Source organism: Ischnura elegans, chromosome 8 (genome assembly GCF_921293095.1).
Source record: "Ischnura elegans chromosome 8, ioIscEleg1.1, whole genome shotgun sequence".
Classification (NCBI taxonomy): domain Eukaryota; kingdom Metazoa; phylum Arthropoda; class Insecta; order Odonata; family Coenagrionidae; genus Ischnura; species Ischnura elegans.
The window spans coordinates 32,390,259-32,405,205 of NC_060253.1; the positions used below are offsets into that span (position 1 = coordinate 32,390,259).

The following is a 14,947-nucleotide window of genomic DNA, read 5'->3' on the forward strand; positions in this document are numbered from 1 at the left end:
ATCGGATTGTTTTCACTCGCCAGCAAGCACTGCCTTTTTTTCTTAAGAATGGAGACGGTTGTGTGAACATTTTCATTGGCTTCCTTGAAGGGTTGGTTCATTGGCCCTTCATTAGCTGAGCATGGCACGGAGAGGAAATATAAATTGCGGCCAATGGGGTATTTGTATAATTTTAGGAAAAACTGCAAACTATATTAGACGCATGAACACTTCGTAATAAAATTTTAGCGCTATGTGTGTAGTACTTATTCCGCGCTATCAGCTTTATAGTCGTGATTCCGGTGTTGCGCCGACACGAAGTCGCTATCTTCCTCATAAGTAAAACTTTCCGGCAATCACTGATATGGTGCTTTTCATTCAGCGCTGATCATTCGGCCTTTAAAATGATAGGAAATCGGTGAAGACCTTTGATGCCGTATGATTCAAGTAGAGTGAAGTACCGGAAGGACAGAGTCACTTAAAATTTCTAGGTTATAAAGAATCCATTTATTTTGTACCTCTTGTTTTATTTCAACTTAAATCGCATCTACGAAGCACTTTTTCCATTTTTTGCTTTTCTTAACTTAGAGGGTATAAAAATTTCGGATTTTTTTCATTCCAATTTGAACGATATCGGCAATAACTAAGAATAATTAATTGATAATTATGTAATATTAATTGGTGGAGTACTTTTGATGATATCAGTTCCTTCGGAAGAGTGAGTGCATTAATATTTACGATAATATGTTGAAGTAAATGCGAGTTCATGGCATATTCCCTCAACTCTAAAGCATGGATATTAATAAGATTGCAACCAGTGTAGATGAAGCGAATAAATAGCGTTATGTAATCGAAAAACCGAATCAATCCAAACAAAAAACTGCTGTTTGCGGTTAATCGGAATGTAAAAGCAGTCATATGAAGATAGCGGAAGTGTATGCGAAGTTGATTTACTTTTCAATTTATTGAATTCATCAACAAAATATTTACGATGCCATCTCTAGTTCCCAATAGATCGACGAGAGTTTACCTATACTGACCACCTGATGTATACATAAGCCGCCATATTTGTTTCGTAATGTGTACCTCACTCCACTTTATCCATCCGGCATCTGAGGTATTCGCCTATTGGCTGACTTTTCAAAGGCCAAATGATCTAATTCCTTGGCAGCATTGGAAAAGTGAAAATCTCTTTGCAGCTACTCACCATACTCTGTCTCAAACGAAGGGGCTCATGAACTAGCCTTCCCATTGGTCTTAGTTTTTAATGCCTCGATGATCTAGTCAGATAAACGAGGTATAACTACTACTGGTATCGTTTACATTCATAGTGCGTTAAGGAGTAAACAATTGAGTTTTGCAATCGTGTTATTCATGGGCGTACTCAAAATCAAAAATAGGTGGGGGGCAAAGCAAACTAGCCGTGGTCGTTCAAGTTGTAACTTTTTTTTTGCAGAGAAAAGGTTAATGAAACCAAAATTTTAAGGAAATTATGACAGCAATGTATTAGTTTTTATAATTATTTTCTTGGAAAACAATAATTTTTATTTTAGTTCCATGTCTTTTACTAATATTATTTTTCTTCTGAAGGAAATTTTTTTCATAACTTCTGTTTTGAACTAAATTTATTTTCGCTTCTAGGGGAGGTAGTTGCCACCCCCTGCCCCCCAGTGGGTACGCCCATGATGTTATTACGTATGCAATGGAAAGCCTTGAAATATTACGAAACCGAAAAAAATACGAGGAAAGGGCGCGAAGTAAAACTTCTTCAAGCCATTGATACGATAGCCTCAATGCGATGCATGGTATGGATGCCTCGATTACGATAAGACAAAATTTGTCATTTTAAAAGTATTTTTTTTTATTTTTACTTGTTATGCTTCATGTTTTAATATTTGTCAATAATTTCGTCGCGACGCCAGGCTTATCTTATCTCTACACCTCTTTCCTTACCCAATATTGCTATGTTGCAGCTATCTATATCATGCCCGGTGTGCAATGAGTTGAGTAAGCGAATGCTTCCCTCTGAGGCACGACAGTTGGTATCCTAAATAACCGGTTCCCCCTTCGCTTTGTTTCTACATCCTCGCCCGCCCAAGCGAGTCGAAAGAGACGTTGGGGCAGAGTTGTAGTTTTTGTGCGGGAAGACGACGTTTCCAATCACTCTTGCCATGGTATGTTGTTACAATGAAACCGTATCCCTCGCCGTATCGGCTGGAAGCTCTCGCGTCAGCAGGCTCCATAGAGTTGTTTACCTGGCCCTAGTTACCACTGATTTAGGATATGATGGAGTGAGGGGTATATGATCGTCGAAGGAGTGCTTGATCCAGTGTGTATTCGTAATTTCAACTGATTTTCATCTTTTGGCGTGAGTGATGGGATATCTTACCAGGAGATACTTATTATGTCTATTAAGTAGCTCACCGGCGCTGATTACGAATGAAAAGTTTTTGACGCGGTAACAGAATGGTATTTAAATAAGTCAAAAATACTCGTCTTTTTCTTATTATTTTATCATTTTGGCAAAGTTGCATCGAGTTATATTATGAGGAATTAATGAAAGCTACCCCAAAACGTTCGAAGCACAACTATTTTCCGGCTGGACTATCTCCCTTTCATTCCCTCCTCCTAGGTCTCCTTTCCTCAATAGTGCTTCCTCATGTTTTTTCTCGAAATATCATTCAATGAATTATATACCCCTCCGAATGGCCGAGAGTGGCGAACGGACGTTTTTCCCTTTCGTATATAGCTTTCCCTTTCTCACTCCGCGCGAATGCCATCGACCTGATTACAACTTCGTAGAAGTTCACTAGCGATCCCAAGTAAATCTGGGTCTTGCGTTCCATGTTACCTAGGGAGGTTTATTTATTAATATATCGTTGATAAGTCGACGTTTTCTCAAGGAGCTACGTGGAATTTCTTGGTGATTAAAATAATATTCGCCTAAGCGATTTCTCTAATATCATTTCTTAGCGTCTCCAATTTTATTGTAATCGTGCATTCAGAACAATATTTTATCGGATTGACTGGATTGAATGAACTTGAAAAATGATTAATTTTGCCTCGGCGTGTGTGAATTGATTCTGTCTTATGGTATGGCGTTTTGGGTTTGCTGCGAGTCGATATGAAAATCCGAATTCATAAAAGAAAGTCGTAATTCGCTCAGGGAAATTCTGACGTCCTCTGGTCAACTTTTTTTACTTTTGGTTTTATTATTGAACAGATACGGCTTCATTTTCCTTTAATTAAACCTTATAAACTATTTCTTGTTGTGTTTGAATAATATTACCCGGCGTCTACGTACGATTTTCCTTAATAAGCGTTTGCTTCTCATCAAAGTAATAATAGCAACAGGTACTTTTGCCATCCGTCTCCTCCTCCAATGTTTTCCTTTCCGTAGTTTATTGATTAAATAAATGTGCTCCTGTCCATCGCGAGGAGAAAGAGTAAGACTTTTGTTTTAGAAGGCACTTTTTTCATTGTTATTGCATTAATTTGTAATTTTGCTCTGCTATCATTTGACTTAGTGCGAAAATCATGGAATTAATTTTTTTCTCCTGCAAGAATTCTAGCCGACCACGTGAAAAAAATATTATATCTCGCCCTTTTATATATTTTTATTAACCTTTATCCACCTATTTCTATGGTGTAAATTAATGGTATTACGGCAATAGTAATGTTGCTCTCTTATTTGCCGCCCATCTGCCACCTAGGTGAGAGTTAAGTGTATTTCCTTAACTCTCCTTGTAGGGCATCCAATTCCCCAGCTCTAATCGCCCCGCCCCCGCCCTATTTAACGCGCGGAAAGAATTGGTGGACAGAAAATAAAATAAACGAGGTATCTAATTAGCATATAATTATCTCGTCGCAGATGGTGTTAAGTGGCCGTGGTCGACGTACCTTTGTCATTTTCGATGAAAAAGCGTCGAAATGGTGGGGCTATTGCTTCTTGCGTGGTATCACGGTATGATGAATTTTTTATCTTTACACTACTTCGTTTTAAATAAGGAAATGCCAGTTGAGAGAATTAATATGCTATAAATTAACCGTTGGCTTAGCGTGAGATTCTTATACCTAACCGTCAATGGCGATGTTCGCAGGAAAATATTAGCGCGAAGCCTGTTGAAATCAAAGCGAAAATTGGCGTGGGGTATGGCTAATTATGAAGTAACGGGATAATTATTGTTAAATTTTTGGAACGCGATGTGTGTTTGCTCCCTCCTTTTGTAGGAACACGCTAGAGCTGTACGTGATTGTTACATAATTTTCTCCCTTTTTTACTTCTTTCCGTATCGCCCAGCTGCTCGTAATTGTTTTTTCTTCATCCTCAAACGGTGTGCGTCTGTGTCGATTACGAAATCCGTATCGTGATTTTTTTTAGCGCTTCTCTATAATGTCAATTTTTTTATCGAGCCTTTCCCTGTTCCGGTAGGGCTTTGCGTGACGGACTCCTCCGCATCTATATTGAAGACGTATCTTTAGAAACAATTCGCCTATGATGTATTTTCCTGCATACTGTACCACCTAATGTAGCAATACCTTTGTTGTAATCTCTACGGAGCTACGGAAATTCATTGCCTGCCCAACTTATTATTACAAAATTATTTCTTTGCCCCAAAAATGGTAATTGAGTTTTCTCTATATTTTTATGTTTTTTTAACTATTGCCGTCTTATATAAACTTTAGCAGTACTGTTTGATTTAAAAATGAATTAATATTATGCTGTTTCATATTTGCATATGAATACGCGGTAGTTATTTGTTTTTTTATTATTTATTTATGTTTTATGTAGGTATTTATGCCATTTTAAAGTTCCAAATATTTATAGGTTTGCTCATAGCGGTAGGCCATTAATAAATTGTTGCTTACTTACTTACAAACCAACAATCTCATCCCCGAAATTTATTTACGTTTCCTGAATAGCACATGCACTGCGATCTCGGTAATCCGAAACGTACGCAACGGTGACATAGCTGAATTAACGAAAACGTCAGATTATTGGAAATGTGCAAGGCACAAAATATTGTTTATAGTATTAATTTATGGAGTAAAATACGACTTTGTAACAGACTAGTCCTTGAAATACGTTCGCCGCGCGCACGTCCGATCTTATTTCCTTACATAACTTTTTTCCCTATTATATAAATGCATACCATTTACGAAAAAATTCTTAGTGTGTATTGAAAGGTCTCCCATGTAAAACTAACGAAGTTATTTTAGCCGATGGGAAGTCCTCGATATATTACCGCATTAGGCCGCATTACAGATTGTGTGATGTAACTTCTAAAAATAACCGTATTAAGTTGGTGCATAGATTGCATACTTTCTGCTACCATCCAGTTCGCGCTACCTCAAAAAGGGAATAAGTCTTAAAGATATTTCACAGTCGCGTGCATGATATTTTCAAACCTATCATCCTCAAGGTAGTACTCGGTTTCAACTCGAAGGAGGGGGATTCCATTGTCTCATCAGTCAAGACTCTCGGGCCGGAGATCAGAGGCCAAGTAAGCTATCAGAGTAATAATGTGGTCGACGTTGGAATTGATCGTGGTGGAGATGGGGAACTTGTAGATCTTCATTGAACCGTTATACGAATGACGTCTATGGCTTCCTTTGTCCCCTAAAGTATTCTCTTCCACGCTCCAATATCTTAAGCTAGACGCTGAATTTCGCCGAGAAATAACCTTATTTTACTCACTTCAGAGATAACAGATATGTGTTGATTGTTATGACTATTGATTCTGGAGTTGTATATTTGCAGCCTTTGACCGTATACGTACCAAAAGATGTTACAGTATTCGGTTTGAATGGAAATGGGCGTCTTCGCCTATTTCACTGTTTGACGATTGCGATAGAGCTGTAATAACTAAGAGACCCTTTTATCAGGATTTCGGTCCGTCGCCTTCTTTTCCAGCTATTCGCGAAGAATAATCGACGGCCTTAACCCTTTCTTATATAAGTTGATGACGTCATGAACACCTGCGGAGTGCGTCACCGCTACTTATAGGTTTCGCGCATCCTTCACGAGTGGCTCGTCGTCTATCGTTATCTGTTCCAAGTATTTCTCTCTGTGTCCTCCTCGTGGGACTTATCATTTAAAAAATTTCCTCCATTAAATTCATCACGAAGCGATGAAGGATGTAAACAAGAAAAATTATGCAATTGTTTAAAGATGAGCAGGTAGGAAAATTGAGTGGAGAGCTGCGTCAGACCATATCTCGGATCGATGACATAATAATTTTGGACGTGATTAGATCGTAAAAATTTATGTTTTTTTTATAATCCTATTCTTTAATTTTTTGACAATGGTCGATCAAAGAATGGTACATTGTGATACTTGGTTTCTCTAATGGGAAGTATTGGTATTGATTTCCGTGATTGAAGGGCAGAGGGAATATACATATATGGGTTGAGGTAGTTGGAATCTTAGCAGCCTTCAGAGTTTTCCTTGTTGGTAATCTTTTCGGCTCTCCCTCTTACATGTGCTGTCAACTTCGTCCTCAATGGACTGAAATTCTTCCGTGGCATTCTGCTGTGATTATTTCCTTGTATGGTCCTCCTCTTCCTGTTTCCTTATTTGCTCATGCGTTTAATACCTTCCATTCTGCTACTTTTTTCGCTGCTGTTTAATCACGTTAAGAAACATGAATCGTTCGCTCCTTTTTATTAAACCTACTTCTTTTTTCAGTGGGATTTCTGGATGTATTTCATTTTTTTAAACCAGGAAATATTGCTGGAATTTATGTACTAGGCTTGATTAAAAAAGTTAATTAGCATAAGTACCAACTTCTTTAATGGCATTTTATTATGTGGAAAGGTTTTAATTATCGACTGGAGTATTATCAAGACACAAATATAATGTGTTTAACATAATGAAAACGCTTGTCTATGTCTACACTTCTTTATTTCTACCGACCCAGGTTTCAGAACATAATACCATTTTCAAGGTGGCATTAATTTCAATTCGGCAGTGATGACATTAATATTAATATGTGCCTAAACCTGGAATGGAAAGTAAGAAGTTTGGAAATAGACAATTGGTTTCGTTATTCTAAATATCGAAGATTTCCACCGAATTGCGCCGGAAACTGTATCTTTTATGTAATGTGTTTGTCATAGGCGGATTCAGGGGGGGGGGGGGGGGGGGCATGTGCCCCACTCCACCCCCAGGCGCTTAAAAACAAGGTCCTGTTATCATTACGTTCGTTTAGTTTTATGTAATCAGTAATAGAGTTAACTGCAGATGTCGAGAGTACTTGAAAAGCTTTCCTCTCGCTCGTATATTTGGGTGTCAAAAGTTATATCTCTAGTAAAATAAAAAAAGAAGGTAGCAAACCGAGATGGCAAGACGCGAAAGTCAGAAAATCATTAAGCCGACAGAAAGCATGCAATGCAAAGATGAAAACAATCCGTACAGATTTATCCGCTATCGATCGCGACTTAATAACAAACAAATGTAATCCATCTAAAAGAAACATAAAAGAAAACTTTCGTTATTATATACGTAACTTATTAATATTTTCATAATTATAACTTTTATGTCAAAATAAAAATTATATTTCGAACAGTGATTGTTGCATGTTGGTCTTAATCATTAATATGGGGAGACCGTTTGCTTGTTAGACTCTTGTGCGCCCCACCAAAAAATCCTGGATTGCACTTGATGTGTTTATGGTACAATCGAGATTCTTCCTTGTTGCAGTCCATATGACTACAACTCGCATTTCTGAGGTTGTATTTACAAATATTACTTGAATGTTTCGAATACCAGCTCACAAAAGTACCACGGACTCAGTATACAACAATCGTCGCCAGCAAGGGCATTCGCCTCGTGAGAGGAGGGCCATGCGGAAATATGCCCCCATCCCCACACCATTCTTTCTGTGCCGGCTGGCAAGTGGGTCGTCCGATTGCGAAAGATGTGAAGGAGTGTGCCTAGCACGGTTCTCCCCTGCTCTCTGTTAGTGTATTGCACATTATACCATTATCATTATTATTTTATAAATTTTCCTTTTTCTTAAGATTTAACACTGGCATTTATTTTGATGAGTTGGAAAAATCTCATGAGGCCGAGGTTATTGCGTGGTTGGAAATCTATTGGAAGAACATGCTTGGTTGGTATACTTGAAAATTAACTTTGTTATTAATTACTATTAATGTTATTAATAATAAGTAAAAATTTTATTGTAATGGAAATACTGATATTTTAAGGAATTTGTGGCATTTGGTATTTAATCTGAAATCGCATTCGCTCTTAATTTTACCGCATCCTTGACACAACCTTGACAATTTGTTTTCTGGTATAAAAACTTTCCAAAGTCACAACTTTTAGCTTTATATAATTTTTATTTTGTAGGACGTCTTTCCCGGGCCCGGGAAAATGCCGCGGCGTTTCAGGTTAGAGACATTGCATGGCTGAAAAGTTCTGTCTCTTCTATGTATCTCATTTTCATGAATGGGTTATCGACTTGGTTCTCTGATATTTCGTGCGTAATACGAATCTAAATTTCTGCAGCCTTTTATCCATCTTGCCTCGTGTCCTTTTTTAAGTAAACGTTTTTGTAAATAAAAATTATATACAGAATATTATCCGGCAGTCCTGTTATGCATTGCGCAAAATCCTTTATTGTGGACATAGCGATATCCCGTTTATAACAAAATCGAACGATGGTCCCCTGAAATTCGTTATTAGCGATTTTTTACTCTTATGTCATCAATAGAAGAAAGTGGGGAGGAAGTTGTTTTACATTAACAAATTGATGGAAATTACAATTCAAATAAACTGTTAATAAACCAAATCATAATGTAAACAGTCAGTGAGCCTCTTTACTATGAGGAAGGGGCGATGGGTTATCGCGTGATTAATGTATCTTTGCCTCTAGCGCAGAAGCCGTTGCGCGCTCTTGCAGATATACTTCCTTGTGAGATTCTTCCCCTCACGTCCCCTCCCACACCCCTTCCTTCTTATCAACCTTCCCCCTTGGCCCGCTATCGCTGTCCCACGCTATCTGCCCTCCCAGAGTCCCCACCTGCTTCTGCTTTGAATGGCGTCCATGTGTTATTGTCTCCAGGGGACTTCATTGATGAAGCCTCAGTCAGTCCTGTAGAAGTTTGATTTATGCTGCAGCTTCGCTCGCTTTTTAAACGGTTTTCTAGAATATCGGCAGCGCGGCGATGAGTTCAAACCGTTACACTTATTCTCAGTATTTGCGGGGAGATCATTTAAAGGTTATGAATGATATTGTTATATTGTACTCTATGGTATATTGATATATTGTCGCAAATTTAAATGTGTGTCAACACCCTAATTATTGCATATTTCTCCGTAAAATTTGGATCGTTCTGTACGATTGGCGACTTTCTTGAACCCATATTAATTCGCGGTGGATGGAAAAACATAATGTGACCGATTGGAGAATGCCCAATTGTGACATTCGTTATCTGTCCATTGCGTGTGCGCGCGTGCTTTGTCGTATTAGAGTAGAGGGCAGTGCTCATCGGTCTCAATGTATTCTTCCGCTGCTTAGTTGTTTTTTGTTCGTTTTTTACTAACGGCGCTCTTTTTTCCCCTCTTTCCAGTTTGTCGGGAGTGGCTGGTGCATGAAGATGGCGCTTTGGCCTATCGTCTGCAGAACGAAGAAAGTGAGTTCTCTTTTTCCTATTTGCATGCTATTACTGCTGATGTTTACCCTCTTCTTTTAGCCTTTGCGTTGGCTTCGATTTCTAACACTCACCTTCTGCGTGTTTTCGTCTCGTTGTGTTTTTGTTCACCTCGTCATGAAAAATTATATTCCACGTAATTAATTTGTGTAGGTGAGATTCAATTTTCTCGCTCGCGAAGTACGCAATACCATGAATGATCGAATTTATTCATACAAGTTGTAATAAGGGCTTGAATTTATCAATATAACTGTATTCCCATGTCAGTTTATGATCGCAGAATTTAATGGGTCGATGGTGTTACATTTCATCTAGTTTGTGACTGAGATGACAAAATACTTACAATTAGGGTGTCTTTTGACGACTCTGCTCCCGGTTATACCTTAGGATCGAGAGGAGGAATTTGTATTGAGGGTCTCTTTCACGTCCCCTTGTGATCGATTTTGCGTGCTATAGGTATTCTCAATAACCCTTATATAAATTAGTGTGCTCATGAAGATACTATTGTTTATTAACCTCATCAACTTTATATGGGACATGTTTGTTTATATTATCGAGGCTGGGACGATAACAGCAGCGAATAAATCGAAGCTGGAAGCGTGATGAGCATCAAATGTATAGATCGTGTGAGTAATTCGGAAGTTCTAAGAAGAATAGGAGGTAAGAAAAGTATTTTGAAAATCAAAGGAATGAGAATGCATAACTTAATCGGTTACAGTACGAGACACGATGATCGGGATGAAAATTATCGTTAAAGGACAGGTGGAATGTTAGAATTATAGAGATAGGCCCCAGGTGAGATTCTTGGAACAGGTTATGAAGCAAGTAGGGTATAATATTTGTGGAGGTGTTTAAAGATAAGCTGATCGGAGAATTGAGCGGAAAGCAGCATCTTAACCAACATGATGAATGTTTCTTGCCTATTAGGTCGTTGTGTAACAGCAAACTCCTCCTTCGATTAGTTTGTGCTCTCATCTGCTGAAACCCAGTCGGCTTCCTGTCGTTATATTATGGAAAATCTCTATATATATTATGTTTTCTCTCCTATCTGTGTTTTTACATTCACTTCGATTGAAAATGTACCTGTTTCCAGTGTACTTAGAGTTTTCATGTTATGTGTATAACTATCAAATTTTTCTTTAGGGACATAGCGAACATTTCTGCTTGAAATACTAATATTTCCTTTTACATCTCCTGCTGTAAAACCTGTAACGGCTGTAGCAAAGCCGTTAAGTGTCATAGTGGCGAATGTGATAGGTGTAAGATGCGATTCAGTCCTCGTGCGGGAAGCCTCGTGACGTCATGGGTGACAAAGTCCATTCATTGCTCAAGCAATGGTCCTTATTCCTCCCCCCCCCCCCTCGTCTATTCATTCTCAGCGGAGAATGCAGCTTTTGCGTGCGGAGAGAATATTGCAGAAAAAACTTCGCTATTTCACGACACTATGGTGAGTTTTCTTGCATAAGGACTCATGCAATGGAAATCATGTGAGTTATGTGTTTTTTTTACATATGAGCGCTAGCCTTTAATCGCGCCCCAATGCTTGGACTAGATCAACCGCTTAAGAGTGGTAATCGTGGGCATTGGAGAGGTGGTGTTATCATTAAGTGCTAAGTCAGTTAAATAAATAGAAAACGAATGTCAATTTCGGAGAAGGTGTTGAGATTTATATAGTAGAATTGGGTGTCCTTCATAATTATTCTGTGGCCTTGTATACTCTGATTGGATGAAACAGGGAAGAGATTGGTGAAACAATCCGTTTATTATAGTGGAAATTCGTGAATAATTTAAACGAAAGTAAGTCACATGCGAGGAAGTCGAAGACGTCTGTCGCAACATATCAATCACCGACGAGTGGTAAATACAGTTATGTATAAGTGAAGGGGATTAATCTTCTGCTAGGTACGGCAGTGGTGTTCTCCGGTGACTAGCGACTATCATTGGGTTAAGTTTTGACCCAATCTCGCCTTCGTTTAGGTGAACGATCGTCATTATTGTCACGGCTTTGATAAGAATAAGTGTGGAAGCTATTAATGATATTTTGAAAAAGAAAATCCTCTAAAACGCCTTAATAAGCTTTCTACTTGCCCATTTTCTATTTTCTTTCAAATGAGTTAGTTGCATAATGAATTCTGCGGCATTAACGGTCAATTCTCTTTTTTTTCTGTTGTCGGTGGCTTTTCGAGTCACCGAGCATGAAGAGTTTTTCCACAGTTGCAGCGGCTCTGTTAGTTAAGTTTTCATCGTGTTGATGACCTCATCTCATCTCAGTGACGCATGGCGATAAGTCTCAAGCATTGGATTTGCACTCTCACGGAACACGCCTCTGTCCATGAACAATCATCGCATTGTTATTTGTCTACTAGCAAGTCTTAAACAATAAACCTATCTAAAATCCCTCCCGTCCTGAGTTTCCTGGGGCTCTTCCCTTCCTACTTCGTCTACGTCTGCGAGGTGCTGTGCAAGCCACCACCAAGGTCTGTAACACGGGGTGATTCCACACAAGATATGCAGCACTCGTCTTATTGTTAGCTGTGTGATCAGAAACGTGCTCGTTCGTCGGACACAGGCCAAGTACTCAGGACAACGACACGCGGTCAGACCAGGGGCGGATCCAGGAATTTTTCTGAGGGGAGAGGGCTCAAGGGTTTGGCAGGGCAAGCGATCTTCTCATACTTGAGGTTAAAAACAAGATACTACAATTACTTTACGAAATATTCTCTGTATTTTTACATGAAAGTTATTAATGTGAAATTAAATGATTGAGGCTCCGTAATACGCAAAACACTGACGTAATGATAACCTTTTAAAAATGTTTTTCTATTTGTTAAGCGTCTGGGGAGCACATGCCCCTGTGCTCCCCTCCCACCCCCCCGAAATCCGCCTAAGCGTTAGATCAGTAACTAAGAGATAAGAGACTGCTAAGGGCTCGAACTAATTACTACAATTATTAAAACTACTAATTAGTGATATAAAAAGGAAAAGTTATCTTAATATAAGATTATGCATGAGTTATAACATCCCAAAAAATTCATGAATTAGTTATTATTTACAAATGCTATACGCTATTAAATGTGTATGCAGAGCCTATTTTACCTATTCCTAGTTCCGAGTTGAACAATCCTAGATCTAAACTATCGCAAGTATTATGGTCCCTTATTTTATGCAATACTTCCTCTGTCGTTCTTAGCTTTTTTCTTCCTTTTCTTTTCTCCGCGCCAGGTGTTGTACCATTGGAACTATCTGGGCATCTTCCTTTGCGGAGTTTTATATGCTTTAGAGGACAAGGTGGTTTATGCTACCAGACATAAAATTCCATTGGGCTGCATATTTTTGCGTATAGCGTCACATTCCCGAGGCTGATGACAGAACTATGAACGCTCTGGCTTTCGTAGTAGCCATCGGAAAACCTTTGCGGAGCCACCCGCAAGGAAGAAGATGCTGTGGTAGTCAACACGTTGAGCGAATTCTGGAGATACGGGTGGAATCCTGGTCGGTGCAATTAATGATTTTTTTATCTTTGGAATTTTCGTATTTAATATGAAATAGCGGGTGACTCTGAAAAGGTACGCCGCTGGGCAGTCCTTGTTACTTATACTGGTTATTTCTTGACTAACAATAAGATCCAGTTTCCCATTCTCCGCTGTATTTTTTTCCATGCGTTCTCTTTTTTCTTCCTACTCCCAGTATTTCTCCTCTTACTCACCCATTCTCCTCCCATTTCGCCTCCTTTTCTTAGACTTCTCGAATGAATTCCTCATATCCTTCCCTCTTCTTCATTCGCTCAAAGTTTTGTAATCACTCCTTTTCTAATATGTATGTCACCATCCTCCATTCTCGCATTCATGCATAGTACTACAATCCTAATATTGGAATACTGCACCCCTCCATTTGTCAATCTACCAAGCAAGTTCCCTCACTTCCCAGGTCTTCTTCTTCCTTGTGTCCTTCCATGTCTGTCCCATATATTTGTCAATGAGTCTTCCACAGGGGAATTTTCCTTAAAATTTACCCTCTATTATCAATAAATTAAAATATTATTATTATTATATTCATTTGGAAATAAATCCGTCCGCACAGGGAATTGAACCCTATAACTTTTCGTTCCTCATCGCTGACCACCACGCAGTCCAAGTTCTTATATTTCCCTAGACAATTATTGGGAATAGCTTAGTGGTGAATTTCTGCAAATTTCACCACCGTTTACGCGGAAGAGGTGAAATATTCCACATTTACAGCCAAGCACGGGTTTATCGCTTGGGTATTATGTGGAATATTATAACTCTGTATATGAATTTGTAAAATCATTGTTCAAACGTCATTTATTTTCCAATACTCAGGTTGACTACTCTGATACTTCCCTGGAAAGACATTTGAATATGCAATTTACTCCAACATTTAAGGGAAAACCACTAATTTTTAACTTTACTGCCTTGTTGGACGCCATGAATATTTCCAATTCAGTCCAATTCTTGTCCAAAACTTCGCCCTGGTATGAGGTATATTCGTATTCAGCACTTGAATACCTTGAGAAACCACCTTTTACTTTCTTATCAAAGGAAATTCTTGCATCACTTTTTCCGGAATTTGTCCTTTTATAAATCAGCAGAGATTAACATTATTTTGACCTAATTCATTACTTTTGAGTGGAGTCTTTCATCATTCTAAACAGCTGAACATCAGTTTCTCAACCCTGTCTAGAGTTTAAAAACCAGTGGTGCTGACCATCAGGGGGGACAATAGGACGTAGTCCCCTTGGCGCCTTTCGATATGAGCAGGCTCTTGCCGACGCCGGGTTTCCCTCCTCTCTTTTATCCCTCCCATTCTCAAATGGCGCAGAAGACCTTAGCTGTTGGTCGCCTCATCCGAATACTATACCATACCAGTGGTTCCGTGTGTTCTTGTTGATGGTAGTGGAGATAATGCGTGCATATTAGAGCACCTGAGTGGACATGGTCCGTTGGCTTTGCGGTGGGAACAAGTTAGCCGGGAACATCCGCCACCACTTAAGGCGTGGGAAAACATATTCGTGTGGGGGTGTAAGGGGCAGTGGCGCAGCGAGGGGGGGTTTTGGGGGATAAACCCCCCACCCAGAGCTCAGAGAAATTTTTAATTTTAATCCATTTTACTTAATGGGATTGATATTCCTAGTAGAATAATGTAAGGATTAATAAAATATCCCTCAGAAAGCGGGAAAGCTCACCATTTTGAACAACTTATGTTAAAATTCCGCAATTTGTTAATATCTCCCACCTACCGCTTATCCTGGTGGTTATTCCATACCCCCACACACCCCGGTATTAGTTAC

At 39.0% G+C, this 14,947-nt stretch overlaps 1 protein-coding gene across 2 annotated transcripts in view; it reads left to right on the forward strand.

Moving 5' to 3' along the window:
• LOC124164384 (trichohyalin) overlaps positions 1-14,947 on the forward strand; it is an 80,203-nt gene that overhangs the window by 35,138 nt on the left and 30,118 nt on the right. Inside the window, exon 2 of one of the 2 annotated variants that reach the window (XM_046541701.1) lies at positions 9,559-9,621. In XM_046541701.1, the coding sequence (XP_046397657.1) occupies positions 9,559-9,621 (63 nt within the window). Of the gene's footprint in view, positions 1-9,558; positions 9,622-12,871; positions 13,132-14,947 lie in introns of those variants that run through there. The other variant, XM_046541702.1, reaches the window with a different exon arrangement.